At 34.2% G+C, this 23,799-nt stretch overlaps 1 protein-coding gene across 6 annotated transcripts in view; it reads right to left on the reverse strand.

The window, feature by feature from the left end:
* Positions 1–23,799, reverse strand: part of CNTLN (centlein) — a 207,257-nt gene that overhangs the window by 16,749 nt on the left and 166,709 nt on the right. For 5 of the 6 annotated variants that reach the window (XM_075740036.1, XM_075740038.1, XM_075740035.1 and 2 more), the window contains 5 exons: positions 15,707–15,871; positions 12,449–12,546; positions 10,602–10,728; positions 8,854–8,991; positions 8,326–8,511 (listed from right to left, as the gene is read on the reverse strand). In XM_075740036.1, coding sequence (XP_075596151.1) covers positions 8,326–8,511; positions 8,854–8,991; positions 10,602–10,728; positions 12,449–12,546; positions 15,707–15,871 — 714 coding nt within the window. Of the gene's footprint in view, positions 1–7,508; positions 7,729–8,325; positions 8,512–8,853; positions 8,992–10,601; positions 10,729–12,448; positions 12,547–15,706; positions 15,872–23,799 lie in introns of those variants that run through there. The other variant, XM_075740039.1, reaches the window with a different exon arrangement.

The raw sequence follows: 23,799 nt of genomic DNA on the forward strand, positions 1-23,799 counted from the left end.
CCCCCAGCTCCCACCTTTCTAAATTACTGTGGGGACTTCACGAGGCTCTGTACGCGGGTGCTTTCTGTTCTCTCTGCTTCAGCTTGCTTTCTTAGTAATCTGATCAACATACATTGAACAATTATTTCTACATGAACTCTTAAATAAACCATTACTGGAGCCCTTTTTCCTCCTTTTCAAGTTTTGCTACTTTTCCTGTCATTTTGTCAAAAATTTTTCCAACCACTTCAAGCCCTGAGCCTTTACTATATACTGTGTACTCATGTATCCTTCCCCCAGGTCTTCCAGTTATCCCTTTTTCCAGTCAACATCATTTCTATCTTTCAGACTCCTAACTGGCCATTATCTTTAAATTAAGCATCTTTCTAACTATCTCCAGATTATGCACAGGGCTGAGTATCAGCTTTAAAAAGCAGTGCCTCCAAGCCATTTAAAGGAATCACAGGTTGACCAGTACCCTTCCAGGGAGTGCACTGCAGACTCTCCAAGTATCTCCCAGCTGAATGCCTGTTGGCATTCTCTGAAAAACGTAAAGATTTTTTTTTCCTGAGGCAGAAAAGGAAGTAATTTGCAAGTTGGTGAAAACAGTTTCCTGTTCAGGTCAAGTTTGTTGGATCTGTTTGCACAGTATCTATTACAGAGTCACGGTCTATAAGAATGGTTCCCAGGCCCTGTAAGAAAGATGCAAGCAGCACAAAATCACCTAAGTAAGTCAGGCACACATCTAAACTTTGCATGAGACACAACATGCAGAGCCACAGAAACCTGACATATCTTGAAATTTAGTTACATAGGTTGAATCATTTAAATCAATTCCTCTAAACTCAATACAGAGAGGGATATAAAAAAAAATTCAACATATTTTAGGTTACACCTGATATAATCTTCACCTATTATGGTCAAAAACCAAAGTGAAGTGCTGTCCTCCTAAGCCTAATAAAGCAAAGAAAAAGAAGAGTAAGGAAAAGCTTTTCAAAATCTTTCTATTTATTCTTCATTTTTAGTAATCAAGACATCTACATTATATGCTGTTCCTAGCATACTGTATGCATCACTAACCATATGCCTTGTGTAAACTATAAGACTTCAGCCATTCACTTCATTCATTAAAATTCACAGGGCCTATTATTCTGTTTACAGTCTAATAGATATTCACTGTCACTATTCAGGCCTCTGATTCAATTTGCCTAAATCCCAGATGCAGTGTAATCCTGATGGAGATTAGCTTAATTTATCACCAATTTCTTCTCAGAACCAAGAAAGGTTGGTATTTCATAATAAAAGCTGTGTTTCTCCTTTTTTCCTAAAGCAGCCTGCATAGTGAAAAAGAAGCAACAAATGCCTGATTTTTTTTAATGGTGAGATTTTTTTCAGTTACACAAATTTTGCTTTGCATATAGGACACATTCTCTTAAAAATGTGTATTCTGCAGATAAGAATACTGATTCTCATCAGACTGGAACACATCTCTGTAACCAAATATTATGCTGATTCTGACTGAACACAGATTGGCAGACTCATCATCTACTCCATACAATACAAAATAATCACTCTGGGTATACTTTTCTAGGTAAAGTGTTGACAGTTTGGAGTGTAATAAATGAAATATACTTATCTTTTGGCTTTTAAGTGTTCCCAATGGGGAACATTTTCTAGCAACTTGAAGTCATATTAAAGGTGTCCACTTTCAAATCAAAACTGACAGTGCTGATTTACGCAAGTGATACTATCTGCTGTTGTTTGCAAAATGTCCCAGTAGCCTGCTGAAGAAACCTTCATTTGGTCAAACAGCTCTTCCAAATTGGCACAGTTCATATACAATTGTGTAAACTCTTCAAAATAAATCAGTTTTCATCTGCACAGCAAACTGTAGTTCTACTTTAATAAAAAGTCCATTTTTGCCAATTATAAAATTTTACAATTACCTATTGTGTTTAGCATTTTTAGATGACGAAACAAATGATTACTGAAATGGCATCCCGCATCCGATCTGAGTATCCATATACAAAAGCATGTTCTGCACACTCTGGGCCTGGAAGAAGCTGGAGCACTGGTACTCCCAAGAAAACGGAATCCACAGGGTTTGAGAATAGATTCACCAATGGAAACGTACTATGAAGAGTATTTCTTACTGTCTCACCATAACTGGAGAATTCTTAGAGACACCTGCAAGGATTTACTTCTGTCCAAAGAACTGACTTTGTAGCTGGAGGTACAGGCAGTTGCAGTGTACTTGTGTTGCTCTCTTGTTGCAAGGGAGCTGATAAAGCCCAACAGACTATTTCCCAAATATTTGAGCCTCCCAACTCAACTACTAATTATCTTTATTTTTTTTAAATTATTATCATTTTTATTTTGAGATAAAGTGCTAATAGGACATCATCTGCATATGGCCATTCTGAGAAGAACATGTTTCCTGGCAATGCTCTATCTTCCCCAACACAGAACAGTTCAAGAGAAAAAGACAATGGTAAATAACAGGAATTTGCGAAATGACAGCAATTTTTAACATGAAAGTGGTGAGTTCTTAATTAGACTTATTCTTTGTAAGAAGTAGTGCCATGTGACATTTTCAATTAGAACTGCCACCAAATGCTGCCACTAGATGTTTGCAGTCCCAGCATCTCTAGCCTGCGACCACGTAAACCTGTCCCTGCTCTGACCCTCTGTGGTACATAAAAGCTGGTGTTCTGGGTTTTTAAAAGCTTAACTGCATTTTCACGAGCTAGCTCACAATTGACCCATGTAATGTTTATGATGACATTTCATAAACAGAGGAGGGAGGAAGTTTCATAGGGTCAGAAATGAGCAGTAAGGATCACTCAGAGGTGGAACTTTTTAACAGAACTGTTAACTTATCTTAAACTGCATATTAAGCTACAGCCCAAGGTGGCAGCTAGAAAATATGCCATAGCAAAATTGATGCCAGGGATTCAAGGTAAACTGCAGAAAGGTAAGAGAGACTGACATATATTGGGGTATAAGGTAAGTTGACTGAATGGCATATGACTGGCAGAACATCACTTGAGCAAGCAGAGGTGGAATAAGGCCTCTGACATGTGTGGCTGCACGTAACTGTATTTCAAACAACGGAGCAATGGGGAAATGCGCCTAGCTTAAGCCCTGCTCTGAGTAGCAGAAATGAGGCCAGATGTCTTAGGAGAGTGAGTGTTAGATCCCCAAGTAGATCCACTAAGCTTGCCAAGTAAACTGCCATGGGTCTTGATTTGGCAGTCAATTCTATCAGATGGTTATACTGGAGACCTATCAAGAACAACGCCAGAACAGACCAGATGTGAACTGTGCTTCTGTGGGTATCCTCTGTAGAAAGCACGCAAGTCCCAAATCACAGAGGCATTATGGAAGTGAGAAATGCACTCAGCTGACTTTGAAGCATTCAGCCGCCATCACCTGTTTATTACAGTCGCAGTTGAATATAGGTGCCATATCAAAACTTCAAAACATCTTCCTCAAGGTCAGAAAAGTTCTGATATTTTCATGCTCAGGCAGATGTCATCACTGCACACTAACTTATAAAAATGAGTTTTGCTGATGTACAAGTTGAACGGCACAGACAACACTACTCAGTCTTGAGCTTACAAAGGTCTGTAACAGCAATATACATTTGAAGTTTAGGTGAGCTTAAAAAAAAAACCAAACCAAAGCCAAAAAAGAACAGTAATGCAGGAAAACAGAATTCCTGCAGAATTAGGCAGAATTTTGGGCACTTTCAAAGCAAACTGTTATGCTGTACCCTATTTTTGATAGACAACCAGTCAAGTAGTCTAATAGCAGTTTTTTACTTTATTCAATGGCTATTTTCTGCATGTGTTGTCACGGGTACTACAAACACAACAAAGAACATTTTGCTCTGGTTGCTGTGCTGCACACAACTGGACAGATCCACTTGACGATCCAATAGTGCAATAAATGTTATAGAAAATAGTGAACAATGGTACACTATAGAAATTGGATACATGGTTCAAAGAGAATTTATACTGGTGGTGGAAGCTAGATGGGATAAAAACCGTGCAGCTTTATAAAACGCATCTAAAATACTCTCAGAGCCACCTAGTCCCTCTTACAGGTAGTTTGTGTTCTTCTGTAATAAAAATGTTTTGTTGGGCCTAGCTTACATTATACTTACGGCCTTACTTTTATTATTATTTATCAGTCTTCATAAATGCCATTGACAAATTTTATCAGGATTCTTTGAAAATGTTTAATGATCAAGTTTAGCTCTGATCTTTACAGAACTCTAGAAATACTAAATTTCATTAATTACTTTACTTTTCCGTTCAACCACATAGACCATTTTTAACCCATTTAACATATTATTGACATTGCGTAGCCTACATTTTTTATCTGAATGTCTCAGTGTAAGACAGTGTTAGTAAGATACCTTAAAAACCTGTAAATTAAAATGAATAGTAACCTGTATCAACTGACTTGTACTGACTTCCAGAAAAGAAATTAGATTTATGCAACTTACTTTAAAGTCATTCTAAGAAGTATAGCTATACTCCTATGCTTTAATACTTTAATAATTGAATTTCGTATCAGATTTTCATTATTTTAGCCAGAAATTAGGTCAGACTAACTGACATAAAAATACCTATCCTGACTGCCTTTTCTGAATATCGACTCAGTATTATCATTCTTCTAGACTCATGGTACTGTTACAGTATATATATACTTATAGAATCACAGAATCATAGAATCTTAAGGTTGGAAAATACTTTTAAGATCATCAAGTCCAACCATCAACCCAACACCATCATGTCTACTAAACCATGTCCCAGAGTGCCATGTCTACATGTTTTCTGAACACCTCCAGGGACGGTGATTCCACCACCTCTCTGGGCAGCCTGTTCCAATGCCTGCAAACTATGAATACTTATTTAAAATGAGTAGTATGAATACTTATTCAAAATGAGGGTTAACAAAAGAAAAATTCCTCAACCTATAACTTACAAAGTTGTAAGTTATAAACGTTCTCAACTAAAAAATACTACTTCTTTCTAGAATTTGTTTAAAATTCTCCATTGGCTACTAATATACTGGGGATGCTTCATCATCTTCATATAACATCAGCCTACTTCCTTCCAGACACAAATCAGGAATATTCATACAAGACTTCTACCTTTGCACAGTTGCAGAGTTGTTTTATCTAATAATGGGTTGTACCTACATTGTAATAGCTATCTTATTACTAGTACATTGTTAAATCCTGCCCCTTTACTATTGTTTTTGGCCTTGCTACCCACAGATTTCATGTTGATATCTTTATCCTCTTCTTTACTCCTCTATACTCTTCTCTTCTCTTATCCTCTATACTCTATTGCTGCTCATATTTTCAGATTATTATCTATAATCTGTTTTCTACTTCCTTTATATGGCCTTTTTATTTCTAAATATTGTGTTCTCTTTCTTATTAAACTGAAATACATATTTATAAGGATCTGCGCTCTAATTATGGAAGTGTGGTTTTTTGGTTACTTAATAAACTGATACAGTGCACAATTTCTATTCATATTTCCTACTAGCCTGTATCTTCCTCGTAACAGCTTTGGAGAAATGAGCTGCGCTGAATCAACCTATTTTAGGTGCTCTGTTGGTTTCTACTGGATGTAATTCAGGACTAACACCTGATACTTATACTACACTCCAACAAGTCCAATAATGACTTACAACATATTGGATACAGCAACTTTTGTTTGTAATTACTTCTTCCACAATTTTTAGAAACTATTACTGGGTTTTTCAATCTAGCTATTTTAGTTATTTTAGTTGCACAAGTGTCCCAAACTGGGCTCCCCATAGCAATGTAATGTTTTATTGTACATTACAAATATGAGCTTAAACAGTAACTCATCATATCCGCTAACTTGATCCAGTGGTGTATATCAGACTTCTACCAGAAACCTCTCCCCCAGGTTTTGTAACTTAGTATATGGATCCAAATGGATTCATGATCCTGTACTTCTGAGTTATCAATAACTCTAAAGGCAAGTAATAGTGTCTGCTACAAGCAGAAAGAGCCACACTATCTTCTCTGAAGTTCCTCTGTTGTCCCATTATTAGCTGTAGCTATTTATGAGCAACACTGAAATGATGTAATTGTTATATGTTAAAAAAAGAATTATATAATGTCATGAGACAAGGAATAGGTAGAAAAAGTAACTCCATTCAATTGATTAATGAGAAGATTACACTTACACTCAGAAAAACAAGTAAGGCTTGTGAAGTGATCAGAATAGCAGACAAAGATAAGAGGGTTATATAAATATGTTAAACAGGTTAAGCAAGAGACAGTTAAAATTTGATTAAATCTGATCTCTATACAGAAAAACTTATTTGAGTTACTTGAGTGAGAACCAAGGCCGGGGAAAATTGACAGATACCTGGGAGGAGAGAGTAGAAATGAGACAGACCAGCCTTCAAAGAAGAGCTGGTGCAGGAAGGAGTACTGCTATTTCTCATTGTGCCCCCTCAATCTTTCTACATAGGTTATAGCATCACATACGTAAGAGGTATTTTATTAGGACTTACTTGATATTCTACAAAATTCCACTGAAATGCGCAGGATTTTCAACTATATTTTTTCACAGTGGTATACTGTGAATAAAATCTGATTTTTAGACAACTTTTTTTCCATAAATATTTAGTACCTAACTAAACAAAGCAGTCTACTGAGGAACTCCCCATTCATCAATATTTGACTTACAGACAGCATCTTTATTTTCAAAATATATTTCTGCAGAGGAACAGTAGTCAGCAAAAATGTTCCTTGAAATATGCATGCATATTCTTTTATCCAGGGGAGAAATGACACATTTAGCTTTATTGGCTAAACATTATTATTATTTACAGAGAAACTACAGATTAACATTCTTTTCACATACAGTACAACCACGTAAATGCTGATGAATATTCATGGTAACTAACAGAGAAGCAGTCGTCTTATTCCACGACAAACGAAGTATCGTAATAGTTGCTAATAGGTGATTTTCCTCATTACAGCTACTTTTGAGAACAGAAGATCTTATGCTTTCTCATTTTCTAATTTTTGACAAACTTTTCATTATGGAAGTGTGCAAAGCGTTGATAGTATGAACACTTGTTTATCTCCTTTGTCTTTAATTGCTACTGCAGTTTATTCAATGAAGTAATTCCAAAATTCATAGCAGCCTGAATTGCATATCTCTCTCATCAATGACATAGGAGTAATTAATTTAAAAAAAATAGATAATACATTAGATTAATTCAGACTTTCCCATACTTGACCAAAAATAACACTCATTTCTTCCTCTTAGAGGAAGCATTCTGTATTAGAAGAAAGCACATTTTCCCCATGAAAAAAACAATTTTGTTCAAGAATAGGCAAGATACTTCTGAATCACAGGGCACAGTGACCAGTTTTATATCACTTTCCCAAAGGTTACAAAACAAGGCAAACAGAAGATAGGTTTATTTTAATCACAAACCTAAAAAATAACTATTTTTTAAAATAACAAGCACATGTTTTTTCATGAAAGTCAATCCTCATTTTCACTTTCGTTATTTTAACTTATAAATTATTTGCATTTAAGATTTTAAAGTGCATTCAACATTGTTCAGTCTTCTTTCACAATGAAGTCGATGTGAATTTTGCAATTGAATTGAACATGGGATGGTTTCAGGCCAAGGCCAGAGGTCTGAAAACTGCCATGTAGAGTGACTTGTTATCTGATGATGACAGAAAGAAGGTAAAATGCACAAGTATTTAAGTTACTAAACTTCAATCCACAGTGAAAAGTTATTAATGAAGAGATAACTATATATGCCTTCTTTTTACAGTGCATCAAAACACCAGTGCTCTTTGGATGCCATCGGACTTGCTCAAACATATATGAAAGCTGCTCATCTCTACAGAAATCCAAGAACAGTAGAGAAGTGGATCTGTTTCACGGGTTCGTAAGATATAACTTTGTCTGAAATTAGGTAAATAGTAGAAGCTAAATTCAAGATAGATATATACTGAATAGGCATTATAATTCTTAGCACTTTTTCTTGGGATCAAGTACATTGGCAGCCATATACAAAAAGATGACCAATAAAAATTATGGAAGTCTATGAAAGTCTAAGAGAGAGATCTGGAGCCCCTGACCCACCTCCCTGTTCAGACCAGTTCAGAGTTAACATGAGGCCAGTGCAGGGACTTCAAAGATTGTTGCTGAACAGGAAATGCACCAAAGATTACCCTCATCTAATCTTCCATGTTTTGCTTTCACTCCAGAATACCTTTTTTTAGGTAAACACTCAAAAGAAAATAAAAATTCAAACCTTCACAAAAGTCATGAATTCTTCTACTTTGTCATTGCTGAGCAGCAGCTTCTTCTGTACAGTTTCCAAAGCCTGTCCACTCTGTTTAGCCAAGCCATGTAGTTGTTGAGATGCAGTAGTCTCAAGTTCAGTCATAGCATATTCAGTCTCAATCATTTTGCTCTCTAGATTGGTAAGCTTGAGATCCTGAAATACATCCACAGAGAAACAGCAGTGATATGATAAAAGCTGATAGGCAGATATAGTAGACCTCAAAAAAACGAGCAAACAAACCAACCTCTCACACAATAGTTAACATCACAGAACTTTCTACTTGCAACACATAAAATGTAATTTCATGGGAAAAATTAAATGTAATTTCAGTCATTACATCCATGTTTCAGCATCTAAATTTCAGTGATGTGACTGAATTCCATTCTTTTTTCCCTTTCTGTATTTAGAAAGCCTAAGCTGATGACCTTGCAACTATTCATTTGAAAGTGAGGTATGAAAAAATTCCACAGTGCAGCCATCAGAACTCTAAGATACCTTTTTTTCCAACTCATCTTTAGCCTTGTGATACATCTGCTCATACTGAGACTTCTCCTTCGTAGCCACATTAAGTTTTTGTTTCAGTGAGTCAATGGAAGTTTTTTTGTTCGAACAGTCTTCAGCCAGTGCCTTTACCTGAAATAATGAAAGGCCAAGAGCAATGACTATTAAGACATAAAACTTAAAAATGAAAATCAAATCAAAACTAAGTTCACCTATGTTGCATAAACATGCCTGTATTGTATAAATAACCTGCTTACAGTACCTCTTTCTGAAATTACAGCATTTAATAAATCTCTGCAGTAGAGATCAGTTTGCACACAATCTTGCTATATGAAGTCTTAACTTGTATTAAGCGCAAAGAAAAGCTCTTCATTTGCAGAGCTGTATGTTTATATCTATTTTACTGTTACAGTGAATGGAAAAGGGAGCAAACCACAAATTCCACTTGTTTTTTTCTATCAGAGGTAAAAACATTAATTAAAACTCAGCTGAGAAAGCTGTAAGTGTCTACAAGTTAATAGTCTGTGAAGCCTCTTAGATAATTATTATCATTTTGCCATACAACGCTAACACTGATTTTGGGTAAAAGATAATAGACCAATGCTCCTAGAAAATCTTTCAGGTCTCCTGACAGTATTAATCACAAAGTTTTCCTGACAATATCGAGTAACAGGGATTTTCTTTGAATGAGAATGTAAAATTTATCAAGTTGATTTTCCACATTGAATAATCATAGTAATGTATGGGATTCAATTCTCTGGAATCTGAGAAATGCAGCACTTAAAGTAGTCAATGACCAGCATTAAAGTACATCATTCTAAATCTTTCATCTAAAACCAAAACCAGGTAGTTCTCTTGTTTCATACTTTGGCTCCCTTACTTACTTCTGCTATCACTCTCTGGCTGCAGATTTCTTATCTTTGGCATGGAGGGTAAGATAGTAGCTCTCTCTAGAGCTGAAAATGCTATATGACCACAAGAAGAAAGAGCGCTTGTGATATTCAGCAAGAACCCACATTCTTGGAAAACAAAAGCAAATTGTAAATTGTTTTTTTTTTTTGTTTTGGGGTCATACGCTGCATAACCTCACAGACAACCAAATGTCATAATTTTTTTCTGGTATTAAAGGCCAAAGTGCAATACCTTGGTTGGATAATATAGAAAGATGCCAAAACATATATAAGTTCTCCTAGCTTCAGTGAAATCACCCTAGAATTTCACAGGAGAAAATAATTTGCTATAGAAATTAAGCACTACCTACACAGACAGAATTACATTAAGCTAAGAACCGTGAATCATTCATAACGCTGCAGTAGAAAATAGATTAACATATTAAAGCATTTAACTAGTATAGTCAGGAGAGGTGCATGGACTTCATTAGCATAAGTCATGTAAAATCACCCTTGTTTCAGGTCTACTGTATTTTATGAACTTACAGTGCATAAAACTAAATCTCACTACTCACAACACACAACATATCCTTGCAACTCAGTGTTCTGAATACTTTAATATTTAATTACACCTCTTACGAACATACATTAAATTATGCTGAATCCATCCAAGCTATCACCATATACTGATTTCATACAAATTATAGTGGAGCGAACTATACCCTTAAGTTAACTGTATGTTGTTTGCTTAAAGCAATATATTGATTTCGTATGTATAGCGTGTTGAAATAACTTCTGTAAATCCACCAGCTTTTGCTTTTCCTAAAACTATCAATAGCAAGAAAGAAGTACCTTTCTCTCAAGACTTTCTAATGTTTCATGAGAAGTTTTCTCATTTTCTTGATTTGCTTTTAGACGAGACCTTAAGTCTTCTATCAAATGTCTTTTCATATTAAGATCCCTCTCCAGTCGAGAAATCCTAGAAGGGAAGAAGTTACATGGCACGTCACTGTTAGAAAATATTGTTAATATGTAACTATTTTAAACAACTAAAAAGTATAAATGCAGTAGACAAACTATAATTCCTGTAGGTTTAGAATATTTTTTCAAAAAATAGCTGATGTAATTCTTGCAATTTACCCTATTCTCAACCATTAAAACCAGTTTCAAATCCTATTTCTAAATACGCAATTTATTTGTGATTTGCTTTTTGCTGTGGTTTATGCTTTAACTTGTCTGATTTTAATTCATAATAATTCTTCTCAAGCTATCAAAAAAGGAAAAAACCCTGTTGAACACAAAATAATTAATTAAATTTCTTTGGTATCTGAAGCAAGTATCATTCAAACACTATTTTGTACAAAATTATTATTAAAAGAAAGCAAAAGGGGGAAGTCTTCTTTCATCCAATGGAGTAATACAGAGAAATACATGAAAAATTTCTATCTCTGTATATGTCAGATGAAATAATAATTCTTAAAAACTGCAAAATCTAGAAATATCAACATTTTCCAGAAACTTTTTTAAAAAAATAAACTCTTATGTACAAAACGTAATCTCTGTTCAATGAAAAAATTATGCCTTATACAATGCTTCCACCGTTATGATACAAATTAATATTTTAAATATAAACATAAGCAATACCTTAATATGTTCTGACTTCTGGATTAATTTTTTTTAATGAAAGCAAAATGAATGATGGTAATATGTTCAGAAATAAACCACTGTTGATGCCATGTCAATACCATATTTAAAAAAACCCAATGAAAACAGTCCATCTTAAAAATTCTTCCATCTACTTCACATTTATATTATTAATGCTATTTTGGTGATTATATCTTACAGTTTATGAAAAAATAGTATCTATTTTATAAAGAAAGCATGATAACCAGTAACTATTCTAAATTTAAGTCTTATAGTAGAAAAATTCAGTTCAATTTTAAAACAGAAAATACAAATGTACACAATTTAGCAATTTTAAGTGTTCCCTATTTTTGAAATGAACTAATTTCAGATAAATAAACTACATTCTTTCTACAAATAAAAAAAAAAATCAGAATGGTTAGAGGAGTTAACTCTGGGATAGGCAAGAAATTCACAGAAACACTAGCAGGTTAAGTTTATATAGTAATATAATTGAAGAACAGTATTATATCAGTTAAAGTAGGTAGAATAAAAATCTCAGTTGCATACTTCAAAACAGTACATGTGCATTTCAAAATGAGTAGCCATCCTTAATCAATTCAAATAGAAACAAATACAACTCTCCTTTTGAACCTTTTATGAACATAAGACTGGATATTTAATCTTGTTTAAGCATCTGAACCTTGACATGTCTCTTTGCCCCTAGGCAAAGAATTACTGTATTTGAAAGACTGTGTTTAACAGTGCTGAGGAATTCAGTTAGACTTACATCAAGGATAAAATAGTCTACTCTAGAGTCTGAGTTCCGATTTAAGGTATTCTTATTGCAATACAGATACTGTAGCTAGCTAATCACTCATCAGTTTAAACAAAATGCAATTTTAGCATGTGCTGCTCCAGTTTCTGAAAGAAAACCTGTAACAGTCTGCAAGACTGCAATAAAACGGGGAATAAAGCATTCCCTTAAAAATCTACTTAAGAATGGTTAATGTTGTAACAACTATACAGCTGCCACTGGGTGGCACCAAACACAATGGATAGAAGTGTGAACGTACTTAGCTTGTAGTTCCCGTATCCGTTCTTCTTTTTCCTGGACTTCGTTTTTTAGGGACTTAATGGTGGTCGATTGCTTCGTAATTTCATTATTCGAATTCTACATTGAAAAATATTAAAATATAAATAAAGCAGACTGAATTTTATTGCAGTGAACAGTAAATTTGTTTGAAATAATGGCCTGTGTACATGTCCACATACTTTATGTATGTTCTTAGAAATTAATTGGTACAAAAAGACCATTCTTACTTTCCAGCAACACTTAAGCAAAAGTACATTCCTTGTAAAATATGATCAAAATCAGTACTTTTCCATTGCTCTAATAGTGTGTGATTAATAGATGTTCCCCAAGAGACCTGCAAGCACAGTGCACCTGTGAGGACTACATTTTCTCTTGCATAGCATGGTCAGCTGAAAAGGTAACAGAAAAGAAGAGAATTAAAATTGGATCTTCATTTGAAATACATCCTTGAATGGTATAGTTCGACAGCACAAGGGGCCTACATCTATAGAGCAACAATTTCCAATAACCCCTTTCATCTTGTGCATTTAGAAATACAAGGCAATCTACAAGAGCAGTTGGTTTTGCGTCCCTTGAAACTCAAAGCACAATACAAAGACATTTCCATTTGGCCAGACGAACACAAATCCTACATTTCAGTAACAATAGAATTATACAGTTGTTGGCCTTTCTTCATTGTATGTAGCAGAAAGTACAGAAAGTCTTCAATTCCTCCATGCAACCACACAGATAATCTATCCAAGATTTAAATACAGAACAACTGAATCACTCTGCAGAAATAAAAATATGAAATTTAACTAAGTAGACATCTTAGCAATCTGAGCATATGCATTGAATGCCATTGCTGAAAATTGTAGCTCAAAAATATCGTATGTAGAGATTTCAGGATACCAAAAGGTGTTGCCAAATGATACATATGCGTTAAGCATACCCACAACATATATGTTCAGCCGCTTTTTGCTCATTATGTATAAACAATAAGCTAACAGATCAGACATGCTGTAAACAAAAGATACTTCACGAAAATTTCTCTGCTCAGTGCAGACTTGTAACACCTATTAACATTAATGGGAGTATTGTACATAACTCTGTGCACCTCAAGGGGAGTATATATTCTTGTGTGCATAGTTAGATGTAAAATATTGTTCTTAATAACTTGTCTAGTCTATTTACTATTATTATAATGTTAGGTATAATCAGAAAATTGTTAAAATGATATATGCTAGCAGGATATTCCTGAGACCTGTTTGTTGAGCTTGAGCTTCATTAGCGTAGCACAGCACCCAGTGCATGGTTTACACACCAGATGATACAAACTCAAATATTTAGGTGGTCCTCTGCACATGCTCAGAGGCAAAGACATATGCTTATGGTATTTTGCTTCCAAACTCACCACCTACACTTAACACACTTCTTCCTATTGGCAAAGATACAGGGAGTCATTACATATAACATAAACAAACACTGCAAAGATAGCTCTGAGAAAAAAAATGAACTAACAAAACCAGGTACTTTGAGATTTTGAGCTATAAGGAAGGATTTTGCTGCTTCCACATTCAGACATTTAGAAGAATAACTTTATATCTCCTTTTTAAGTATGCTAGACAGCCTGAAACAATAGTTGACAACTTTTGCCAATTTCTTCAGCTAAAAAAAAAGACTTGCATGACTTAAATTTTTGAAAAATTATTAGGCCAAAATAAGGCTAAGACTTTCAGTAACTTGATCAAAGTAGCTTTTGAGGCTCTTATAGTCAAAACTCTCATCCAATGTAGTAACCAGTGAATTTACTCTACTAATCTGGATTTGGAGTCACAGACTACGTTTATTCTAAATGTAGTTTTGTATACATGGTTTAGTTTTTACATTAAAAATGTAATACATCTTTAAGAAGAAATTAAAAGTCATGTTAGTATTTTTTACATCGGATTTATATATGCTTGCTAAATGTTTCTTCTGCCACAGAAACAAAAACCCCTTTGATTTTTCAGCAATATATTTTGCAGTTCACATGTAGCAGACAAATAAAGTAGGCCTCTAGCATGACTGTTTTTGCAAAAAAAAATTTTCTTATTTTTTTTCATTTTCTTGCTTTCATAGAGCAATTGACTATTAGATTTCTGGATAATGAGGACACTCATTGAAAAGGAACAATTCTAATTACCAGAAATTACCACTTACCAGCACACCAGCAACAGAAAACAGATTAGTCAACCCCAAATCTAAAATATACACTCAAGAAGTCAGCATGTATGATTTCAAGATGTCTTTCCCATAATTAAAGTAGATCAAATTATATGCCTTTTCCTGGCTACTCCCTGCTGTGCTCATCTCTTTATCAATGTGACCTACCTTTACTAATCCCTGAATTTAGATGTTACGCATCCAGTGCGCTATAGCCAAGATCTGTAATACTATGATTACCATCAACATCTACGATATCTGAGCACCACCCACACCTTGTTTGTTAGTACAGCTAATACAGTACTCAGAAGCAGAGCCAGCTATATTGCTGATGTAATATGGCCTTTTCTTCTAGTTGATCCTTTGGCAGCTGGCTTGCTAGTGTGTCATTTCTTCTAGCAGCAAGAAGCTGTGCCATTTTTACCTTTTCTTTTTCCTCAAATATTAAACACAAAATCATGGAAAAAACCAACTTTAAGACATTCTGTTCCACTTATATTTCCTCCAGTGGGAGGAGAGGAAGAATTAATATGCTTGACCCAGGCCACCTGCTCAGAAAGGTGTCAGATCAACACAGTCCAGCATCTATGTCATCCGCATATAACAGAATGACTGGAGACTGACAAATGAAATCATCAACAAGTTAGTATTTTCCTACCAGCTATTCTACAAAAATACAGCCCAAATTCTTTGCTCTCCTTTCACAGATAGCTATTGCTTACCTCCTTCTTAAAGGAAGAAAAGCATCAACACAATTCTCATTGAAGTAATTCCACAGCCCTTTCCAACAAGATGCATTTAATCATCATGTGAGAACCCAGCAAGTCTCCCTGTCTGGCCTATTTGATCTGCAAAAATTGTTTTAATTGTAACTTTTAATTCTTCTGCTTATGACTACATTTCTACTTAACATCAAAGGTTATCTAATACCTAAATTGCTAACCATTGGCTAAGATATATAAATGATATGCATATGTGAATATATCTGCTTGACCCAGTTATGAAATACTGTTCATACAAATTATCCTCAGCACTAGATAATCTGTTCTGTCACCTTTAGTTTGCACTGCAGCTGTTTCATCTCTAAATCTATGTTCTTTGAAGGAGCTGGTGTGGCTTCACTTTTGCCAGCAGTTTGAGACAGATGTTCTCTCAACTTCAATTTTCCTTGTAAATCTTCCTTCTCCTGTTGCCACTTGGCCAGGTTGGAGGTCAACACCTGTTTTACAAACAGAAGAAAAAAATCACAATTGCTTCCTAAACTATTTCTGCTTGATTATATAAGATGCTTCTCTGGTTCAGAATTCAAAAGGAATCAAACACTATATATTATCTGTAATTATACTGCATAGCTGTTGGTTGAATTCTGTAGTCCACGTAAAGATCAAATCCAGCAGGAAAGAGAAGTCAACTAACATTAAAAACAAGCATTTTTTTAAAAAGGCAAGCTAATTAAATTTTGACTGTACACATTGCTATTTTTACAATGACAGGCAAAAATTATCCTACAAAACTATAACAGTAGTTACTGTTGAAACCTGTTTACCTAGAGCCTCTCTGGGATTCAGCAATTATTTCTACACAGAGCATGAAGAAATACCAAGGTGCCTCAGACACCAATGCGTATTAAAGGTGGTTAAATGTCAAATCTGTTTTAATGGTGACCACTGTAAGCTCACTTGAATTGCTGCGTTGACAACTGCTATAAAACATACACTCTTCTCTTGGCTTTTGTTTTGATATTTGTAGGGCTTGTAGAGGTTAAAGCAAAGTGGACCAGCTGCACTAAATATCTTCTGGTTGGCTGGTCTTTACTCATGTTGTGTTATTTCTTCTCTTTCACATATACGCACCATAGCCAGAGAACCACATATTCCATAACCTTGACTCTAGGGCTGAGGTACTTAAGTGGTAAAAGCCAAGCTGGAGCAGGACAGGATAACAGATGTTAGTTGTTTATTCCACTGGGTAGGTCTTACCACCCTATACTGCAGCCAAAAAGCTTCTCATTTAGCAACATAAATGCTAAGTCCAATTAGCAGACAAGGCTTGTTAGGGATTTAGTTCAAATAAATAACATGCAAACAAACTCTTAGTCTTGTTGCACTTGATTGACAACTGACAAGACTTACTCAATCTTTCTAACAATATATTTCACAGTACTCCTTGTAGAGGTAATCTTTTAAATAAAATATTTAATTTAAATAATATTGAATGTTGTTCTGCAAAAAGAGGAACTGAAATAATCTTCATGCTAGTGGTTAACTTTCACAAATGTGTAGTCAGCCAAAAGCCACCAATGGCCTAACCAATCTCTGCTTCTTAAGAGGGTAACTACAGTACTATCTTATTCCAAAGAAGATTCTAATACTGTACTTTAACCTAAGAAACAATTATACAAAATGGTATTGAAATCTCTCAGAGGGCAAAAACCCTCCTTCCTTTGTGAAGAATCCTGATAAGGAATCGAAGATACTACAGTTTGAAATGACTAAATGTGTGCCCGATTATCTGCTGGTAGACAAAAAAACATGGGTGAGAGAAGGTTAAAGATAATGTTCTGATCCAAGCATTTTATTATTTAACTCAGAAATACATTTTATATTGTTTGATGTTATTAGAAAAAAATTTTTATACATGTGTTTATATACACATACACTTCTATACCGATCATCTGAAGATCACATATATACATATATGCAAACAAAAGAAAAACTACTTATGGTCATGTTTATTCCCATTATGAATGACATGAGAATGCTTGTAGATTTTGCATTAACTTCAAAAAATATCATGGATACAAGAAAATGCATCCTGTATTTAAAGCTAAAACACTAACAGTATTTCACACTTAAGTGCATCTATTAAAGCCAATGGGCAGTTTCAATATGTGTCTGACATGAGTACTGTTCTTAGTAAAGGGGTTAATCTTTCCATTCTCTTTTGCATCTGCTGTCATTGAACAAGAGATAAATAGTGTTAATGTATTTTCTGATTGTCTATTACTTAATCTGATATATAATTCTCAGAATTAATACAGTCTGAGTAAAAGACAAAATGAATTGTACTTTAATCAGCAAAACCAGTAGTAGTACAGAAAGATGTAGCAGAGAAAGATAGAAGAATTAAGTTAATTTTTCCAGTATAGCAAATATTTCTACATGCAGAATTTCATGATTCAGTGTCTCTATAATAAATTATTCCTAAAAAGAAAATTAAAAAAAATCATAACTAGATCAATATCTCTGATCAAATTTAGAAATGCCCCCATATCTGCCCAAGATAGGTTGTGACTCTCAGAAGTTTCTTAGGCTACTGCTGCTGCCAAAATGCATCTGGTCTAAAATGCCATGATTGCAGTGGCCACATTCCCAAAAATGACAGCAAATATATTGAAAAAGAAAGGGCTTTTGTGGAACAGGTGCCAAAGAGGACAGTGCTATGTTGTTTATAGAATTTACTGAAGTGAGGAGGTAGAAAAATAGTATTTAAAATATGAATGTACAGGGGTGAAGTGTAAGCAATGTATGATGTACAAGACAAATGCCCCATGCTGTGCATTGCAACAGACACACAATTGCAATCAGAGGTATCAAGGTTTTCTCTTAACAGCTCTGGAGACAATGAAAATGGTGTTACTGGGTTGATAATTCTATTGCATTATTCTTCTACTTGTAATATATTGAAAGGGTACGTGAAAATTCTATATAAATCTATGTAGGACAAGAAAAACAGCCCCCCTGCAAGATATTTATGCCTAAAAGATATTCTTTGCATTTACTTAAGAAGCAAGTTCATTACACTGTTGTCTCTTACCACTCACTAAGTTTTAGGTCAAGTCTTTTGTTCTTTTTTCTTTTTTAGACACAGAGGGGATTTTGTGTGTGTGCTACCATGCACGCAAATCCTGAGTGACAGAGTAAAAAGGATTTACTCCAGGGGGAAGAGGTCACCAGGATGAAAGGTAGAATCTTAAACGCCAGCTAGACCAGATGTTGATAAAGGCAGGCTACTGCTGTTCCTCCACGATGTAGCGGCCTTTGTCTGCTGCACCTCCTCCAGAGTGTTTCGGCTTAACAGATGTTTATACATTCAGTATTTTAACATCCATCTATCTTAATGTCCTTGCTCCTGGTATACCCATGACACTCTGTTCTGCTATACACAAAGGGATAAGTGATGAAATCTCAGTTTCTGTGTAGTCAATGTAAAACTTCCAGTGACTCAGCAAGGCTTTTCACCATAAGCCCTCTGCTCAGAGAGACAGCTACGTGGAAGGCCCAATGGATTAGTGTAGGAAGCTCCTGGGAATGGCATGTTGCTCCTCGGCATCAGAACAACCCTGTGAGGAGCTTCTAGTTCAGTTTACAGCAGAGTCACCCTCCTACTGCAACTGTCACGTATGAAAATGACGTTCCTGTTGGTGGTGGCTGTTATTGCACTGCCACTGCAGTACATAATCCCATCCATTTATATTTGCAGAATATATTATACAGAATGTATTTCTAGGCAAAATTATATAATAGGATGTAAATCAGGTATTCTTGAAACTCTTTTTAAGCAATGAAATAACCTTATTTTACTACTCATTTTGTAAACTATAACCAATATAAAAATCCTCAGAGGTGTAAAAATCATATTTGCTACGAAGCTTCCTATCCTAAAATCCTGGCAGACAAAAACATTACAATGTGCAAAGAGATGTCTGTGAGAAGCCTGAAGTTAACATATTCCTTCTTCTTTTCTCTAAGAAACCTTGCTACAGTAGGTAATAAAATACATTTGCTATATGCATAGCTCCTGTATCAAGTTCTGTTTTAAAACCTAACACTGCTCATCTGAACGTTTTAAATAGAATGTTATTTTCTCACAGCTGTAGCTTGATCATGAAAAATATACAAAATAAGCATTACTTGTTGCACATATAAACGATGAAAGAAGTTTTTAAAACATATTTGCAGAGTTAGGTATTTATGACTTTACACACTCTATCAAATGTTATTATAACATAATGATAAATCTATTTAAAATATCCAAGGCAAAATTTATTGAGTCAGTCCCACTAATCTGGACCCTGTTTTGTTCTCTTGAATCAAAACCAACCTCTGCCTGATGGGTCACAGAAAAAAAAAAAAGCTAAAATTAATAAAGATGGTATGTAGCTATCTGAAAATATGAAAAGATTAAAAAAGCCAACCAGATTAAAAAGCCAACTGTGCTGCATATTGAATGTGATCATATAGAGAGAAGGCAAATAACTCCAAATCCTCAGTGAAAGTTTTTTTCATGCAAGTGCTGTTAAGTGGTTGACTACTTAGTATTCCAGACATGAAGACAAAATATGAAACTGAAGTCTTTGGTGACTTAATATCCTATCCCTAAACTGAAACAAATAGCCCCGAAAACAAGAAAAAGTTCTAAAATGCAGAAGTTCTCATGTATTCTTCTGAAATTTTAGTAAAATCTATTGCATTGCTCAGTTATAATTTTTTTTTTTTTTTCAGTCAAATGCAGTTAGCAGCAGCTGACTCTGTTGCACAAAATGTTAAGTAAATGAAGGTAATATAGAGGACTTTTTGCCAGTGCTTTAGCTAGTTGTTAGACTTCAGTAGCCTTTAGAGACCATTAAGTACCCTTTGGCTAATTGGCCAATGGTAGATTAATCCTCTTTTTATTCTAGCAGCACTATTTTAACACCCTTTGCACTCTGTCAGTGTAGTATCTGAATGACAAAATAATATTGTGCATGAATAATAAGCAGAAATCTTAAATTAACATTTCATGTTTCACATGCCATACCTATGTGTCAGGGAAAAAACCCTCTTTTAAAGCCACTGACATTCAACTTTTTTAAACAATCTCATGTTGACATCTTACTGAAGTGAATCTTCCTAATTACTGCTAATTGCCTATCAAGAAAAAAAATAAATCTTTCCTTGAAGTGCAGTTGTCTAGTATAGATGAACACAGCTCCAATGTGCATAGTAAAGACAGGCATGACACTTGAGGTGTGCTACATTATTATGAGGTCATACTAAATATGGTTTGCAATGAACAAAGCAGCTTTTAAGGATGTTTAAGGCACTGAAAATGTCAATCTCTCATGAAGTGTTTAAATTAGTTCCCAGAAGAGAAATACAGATATCAGCATGCAGATAAGAGGTATATTTCTCATCTCAAGTATTTTACTAAAGAAAAAACATAGTTATCCTATTGATAATGTCACTGTAAAACAGTTGCAGTTCATCAGATTTATAAAAGCAATGTTTACACTGTTATCTGCACAACGGTCCTTTCACACATACAAATTATAAATGCAGCTATTATTGGGAATACAGTTGTAATCACTAGCAAAGACTCTTACCAAAGTCTTTGAATGTCTTCTTAATCATGTGCTAGTATTGATCAGAGCAACCATCATTTATAAAGAGATATCAACTGTATACCACTTCATAAACAAATGTTTTACTTGTAATTCATTTATTTCAGAGCTAATTTATAGCTAAATTTAGTCTACAACTTATAAAAGCCTACAACATTTGATCTGGCTATGGCATCTTATGAAATAATAAAAAAAGAAAATCAATAAAATCAGAGCAGATAGGTCAATTTAAAATTTTATTTTGTATCGTTTTTTCTTTTTGTAAAGAATGATATTACCACATAGATCAAGACCAGAACACATATATCTATTCTAGCGAAATTCACACTCATGTATAAATGAATTTAATTCATATATTCTGGGCCCAATTCTCCAAGAAATCATCTGCTGTTACAAACAACAGACAAGCCTGAGTACAGAACTGCACACTGTGCAACCAATGATTTTTCAAATAAATTACGGAAAATAAGAAAAACCTTAGTAATAATATAGGTAACATTTTTTTTAATACGATGAAAATGCTTCTGAAACATGTAATCTGTATAATGATAACACCAATTCAAAGATAAGGGGGTTGACCTGCAGCAATTCTATTTTAGCTTGCATTTTCTATCACTCTCATTTCATGTCTCTATATGAGTAAATAGTGCTGTATCTTACGCATGATTTCTGTACATATTAAGAACACTATCTTGTTTTTGTACTAAAGCAGATGCAGCACTCCATCTGTCCTTGCAAATTTCAAAGGAATGTAAGGAATATTAACTATGTATGTAACATTACTTATATAAGTAGTTTCATTATGATCAATTATATTATCACAACCATGTGCTGTAATTTTGTAGGGATTGAGTTTCCCATGTGGAGATGCAAACTGCCAGAATATACAGATATGCAGGACCTTGCCTATAAGGCCTTAAGATTTCCGGGTAAAAATTGCAGGACTTAAAAAATTAGTATTTCTTAAAAAGAAAAATATTGAAGATTACAGTATATTTTACTATATCTTACATATTTAGTTTAACTTATTTGAAGTATTAATATCTACACAAATATGACAAAGTACATTAAAATAAGTTTATAACTACAATTAAATTAAAAATTAAAATATAATCAGAGACATTTCACAACACTTAGTCCTACTTGAAAATATCTGAATGTTATAGCAAGCTAGTTGTGAAGATGTGGCTGAAGTCCAAAACCAATGTTTCCATGTATCCACCATTGCTATTTAAATAAATACAAGTTGATTTGGTTATTCCAACACCTAACATGCCCATGCACATTAAGTATTGCTATATACAAGCAAAGACTTGCATTTGAAGCATAAAATTTGCCCCAAGATTTCCACGCCTTTGTACTTACTCAGAAAATTTCAATATAAGACATGGAATCTATGCAATCTTTTATAGTTAGGACCAGGTTTTACTGCAAGATTTTTTGCAGGGTTACACAGTATTTATCTGATTTTCACCAAACACTAGAGTTGGGGCAAACTCATAAAGCCAGAAATCTGAATTTTTCATCTAGGGTCAGGGATAGTGCTTGCCATATTCCCCCTGCTTAATCTTAATACATCTAAGCAGTGCAAATGAACTACTTGCATGAGAGCCAGTCAGGGAATTTCACAATCCCTACAACTCATTACGAATTTAACAGCAGCAATACTAAGTATTCATATGTTTCAGATAACACATACAAATATGCTGCACTAAAACTCATTGGGGGAAAAAATTAATAATGCTTCCATCTGTTTTCCATATAGCTCACATAAAATAGAGAGAAACCAAAATGAAAATGCTATTTTAAAGACTGTTTTTAAACTTTCTTTTGATTTACCCACTTATTTCCAAAGCATACAGCATTGTATCTTTAAAAATTAAAATTATTTTTAAAAGTATATATAAGCAGGAAAGAAACAAAACAGTTGAAAGAATGGTGAAATATTAATTTAACCTCTCCTCATTTCCATCTGTTTTAGAGAGTGAACCACTTTCTACTGAAACACTTCTGCATTTCAAATATATGTGGGCAGGAATTCTGTGCTTGTAAGGAAAGCTGTTCCATCTCCCATACTTTAGCCTCTTCTTTATGTATTGTTTTTATTTGCTTACATCTCAGTTTTTCAACTGTTAAAGACTGTTTTCTGTCAACTTACAGAAAATATGCCTGAAAGATACAAAGGTGTGAGGAAGTGATGTTAAGTATTTCGGATAAAAATTACTGAAAATATGTACATCAGAAGTATTCTCAGAAATGGAGCAATATTCAGGAACAAAATTTATACAGATAGCTCTATATTTAATTTTATACAATTATTTAAACATTTCATTTGTAACTGCTTCAGATATCAATAAAAGCTCAAAAAATGTCCTCGGCTTCTTTGATTTTTTTTATGTAGACAGCTGTGTAAAAGCAAAACATTTTAAATGTAAACTGTATTAACAAATCTAATTACTGGAAAAGGTCAATGTTCTCACAGAGCAGGACAAAAACACAAATACACAATAAAGGGTTGAAAAAAAAAACCCTGGAATTTTTCTAGTCACATAAAGGTGATACTGTACAAATATTAATGTATTATTTACATTTCTATATAAGAAAATAAAGGCATATTGCTAGGCACTTCTGATAGGTATGAGGAAGCTGATGACAGACTTTGTGGGGAGGATGCGAAGACAGGGATATTTTTCAAAATCATGAATTGCATTTAAAAATTATCTCTACAATGGATTGCATATAAATTAAAGTGGTAATTCATCCCT

Source organism: Balearica regulorum, chromosome Z, assembly GCF_011004875.1.
Source record: "Balearica regulorum gibbericeps isolate bBalReg1 chromosome Z, bBalReg1.pri, whole genome shotgun sequence".
NCBI lineage: Eukaryota > Metazoa > Chordata > Aves > Gruiformes > Gruidae > Balearica > Balearica regulorum.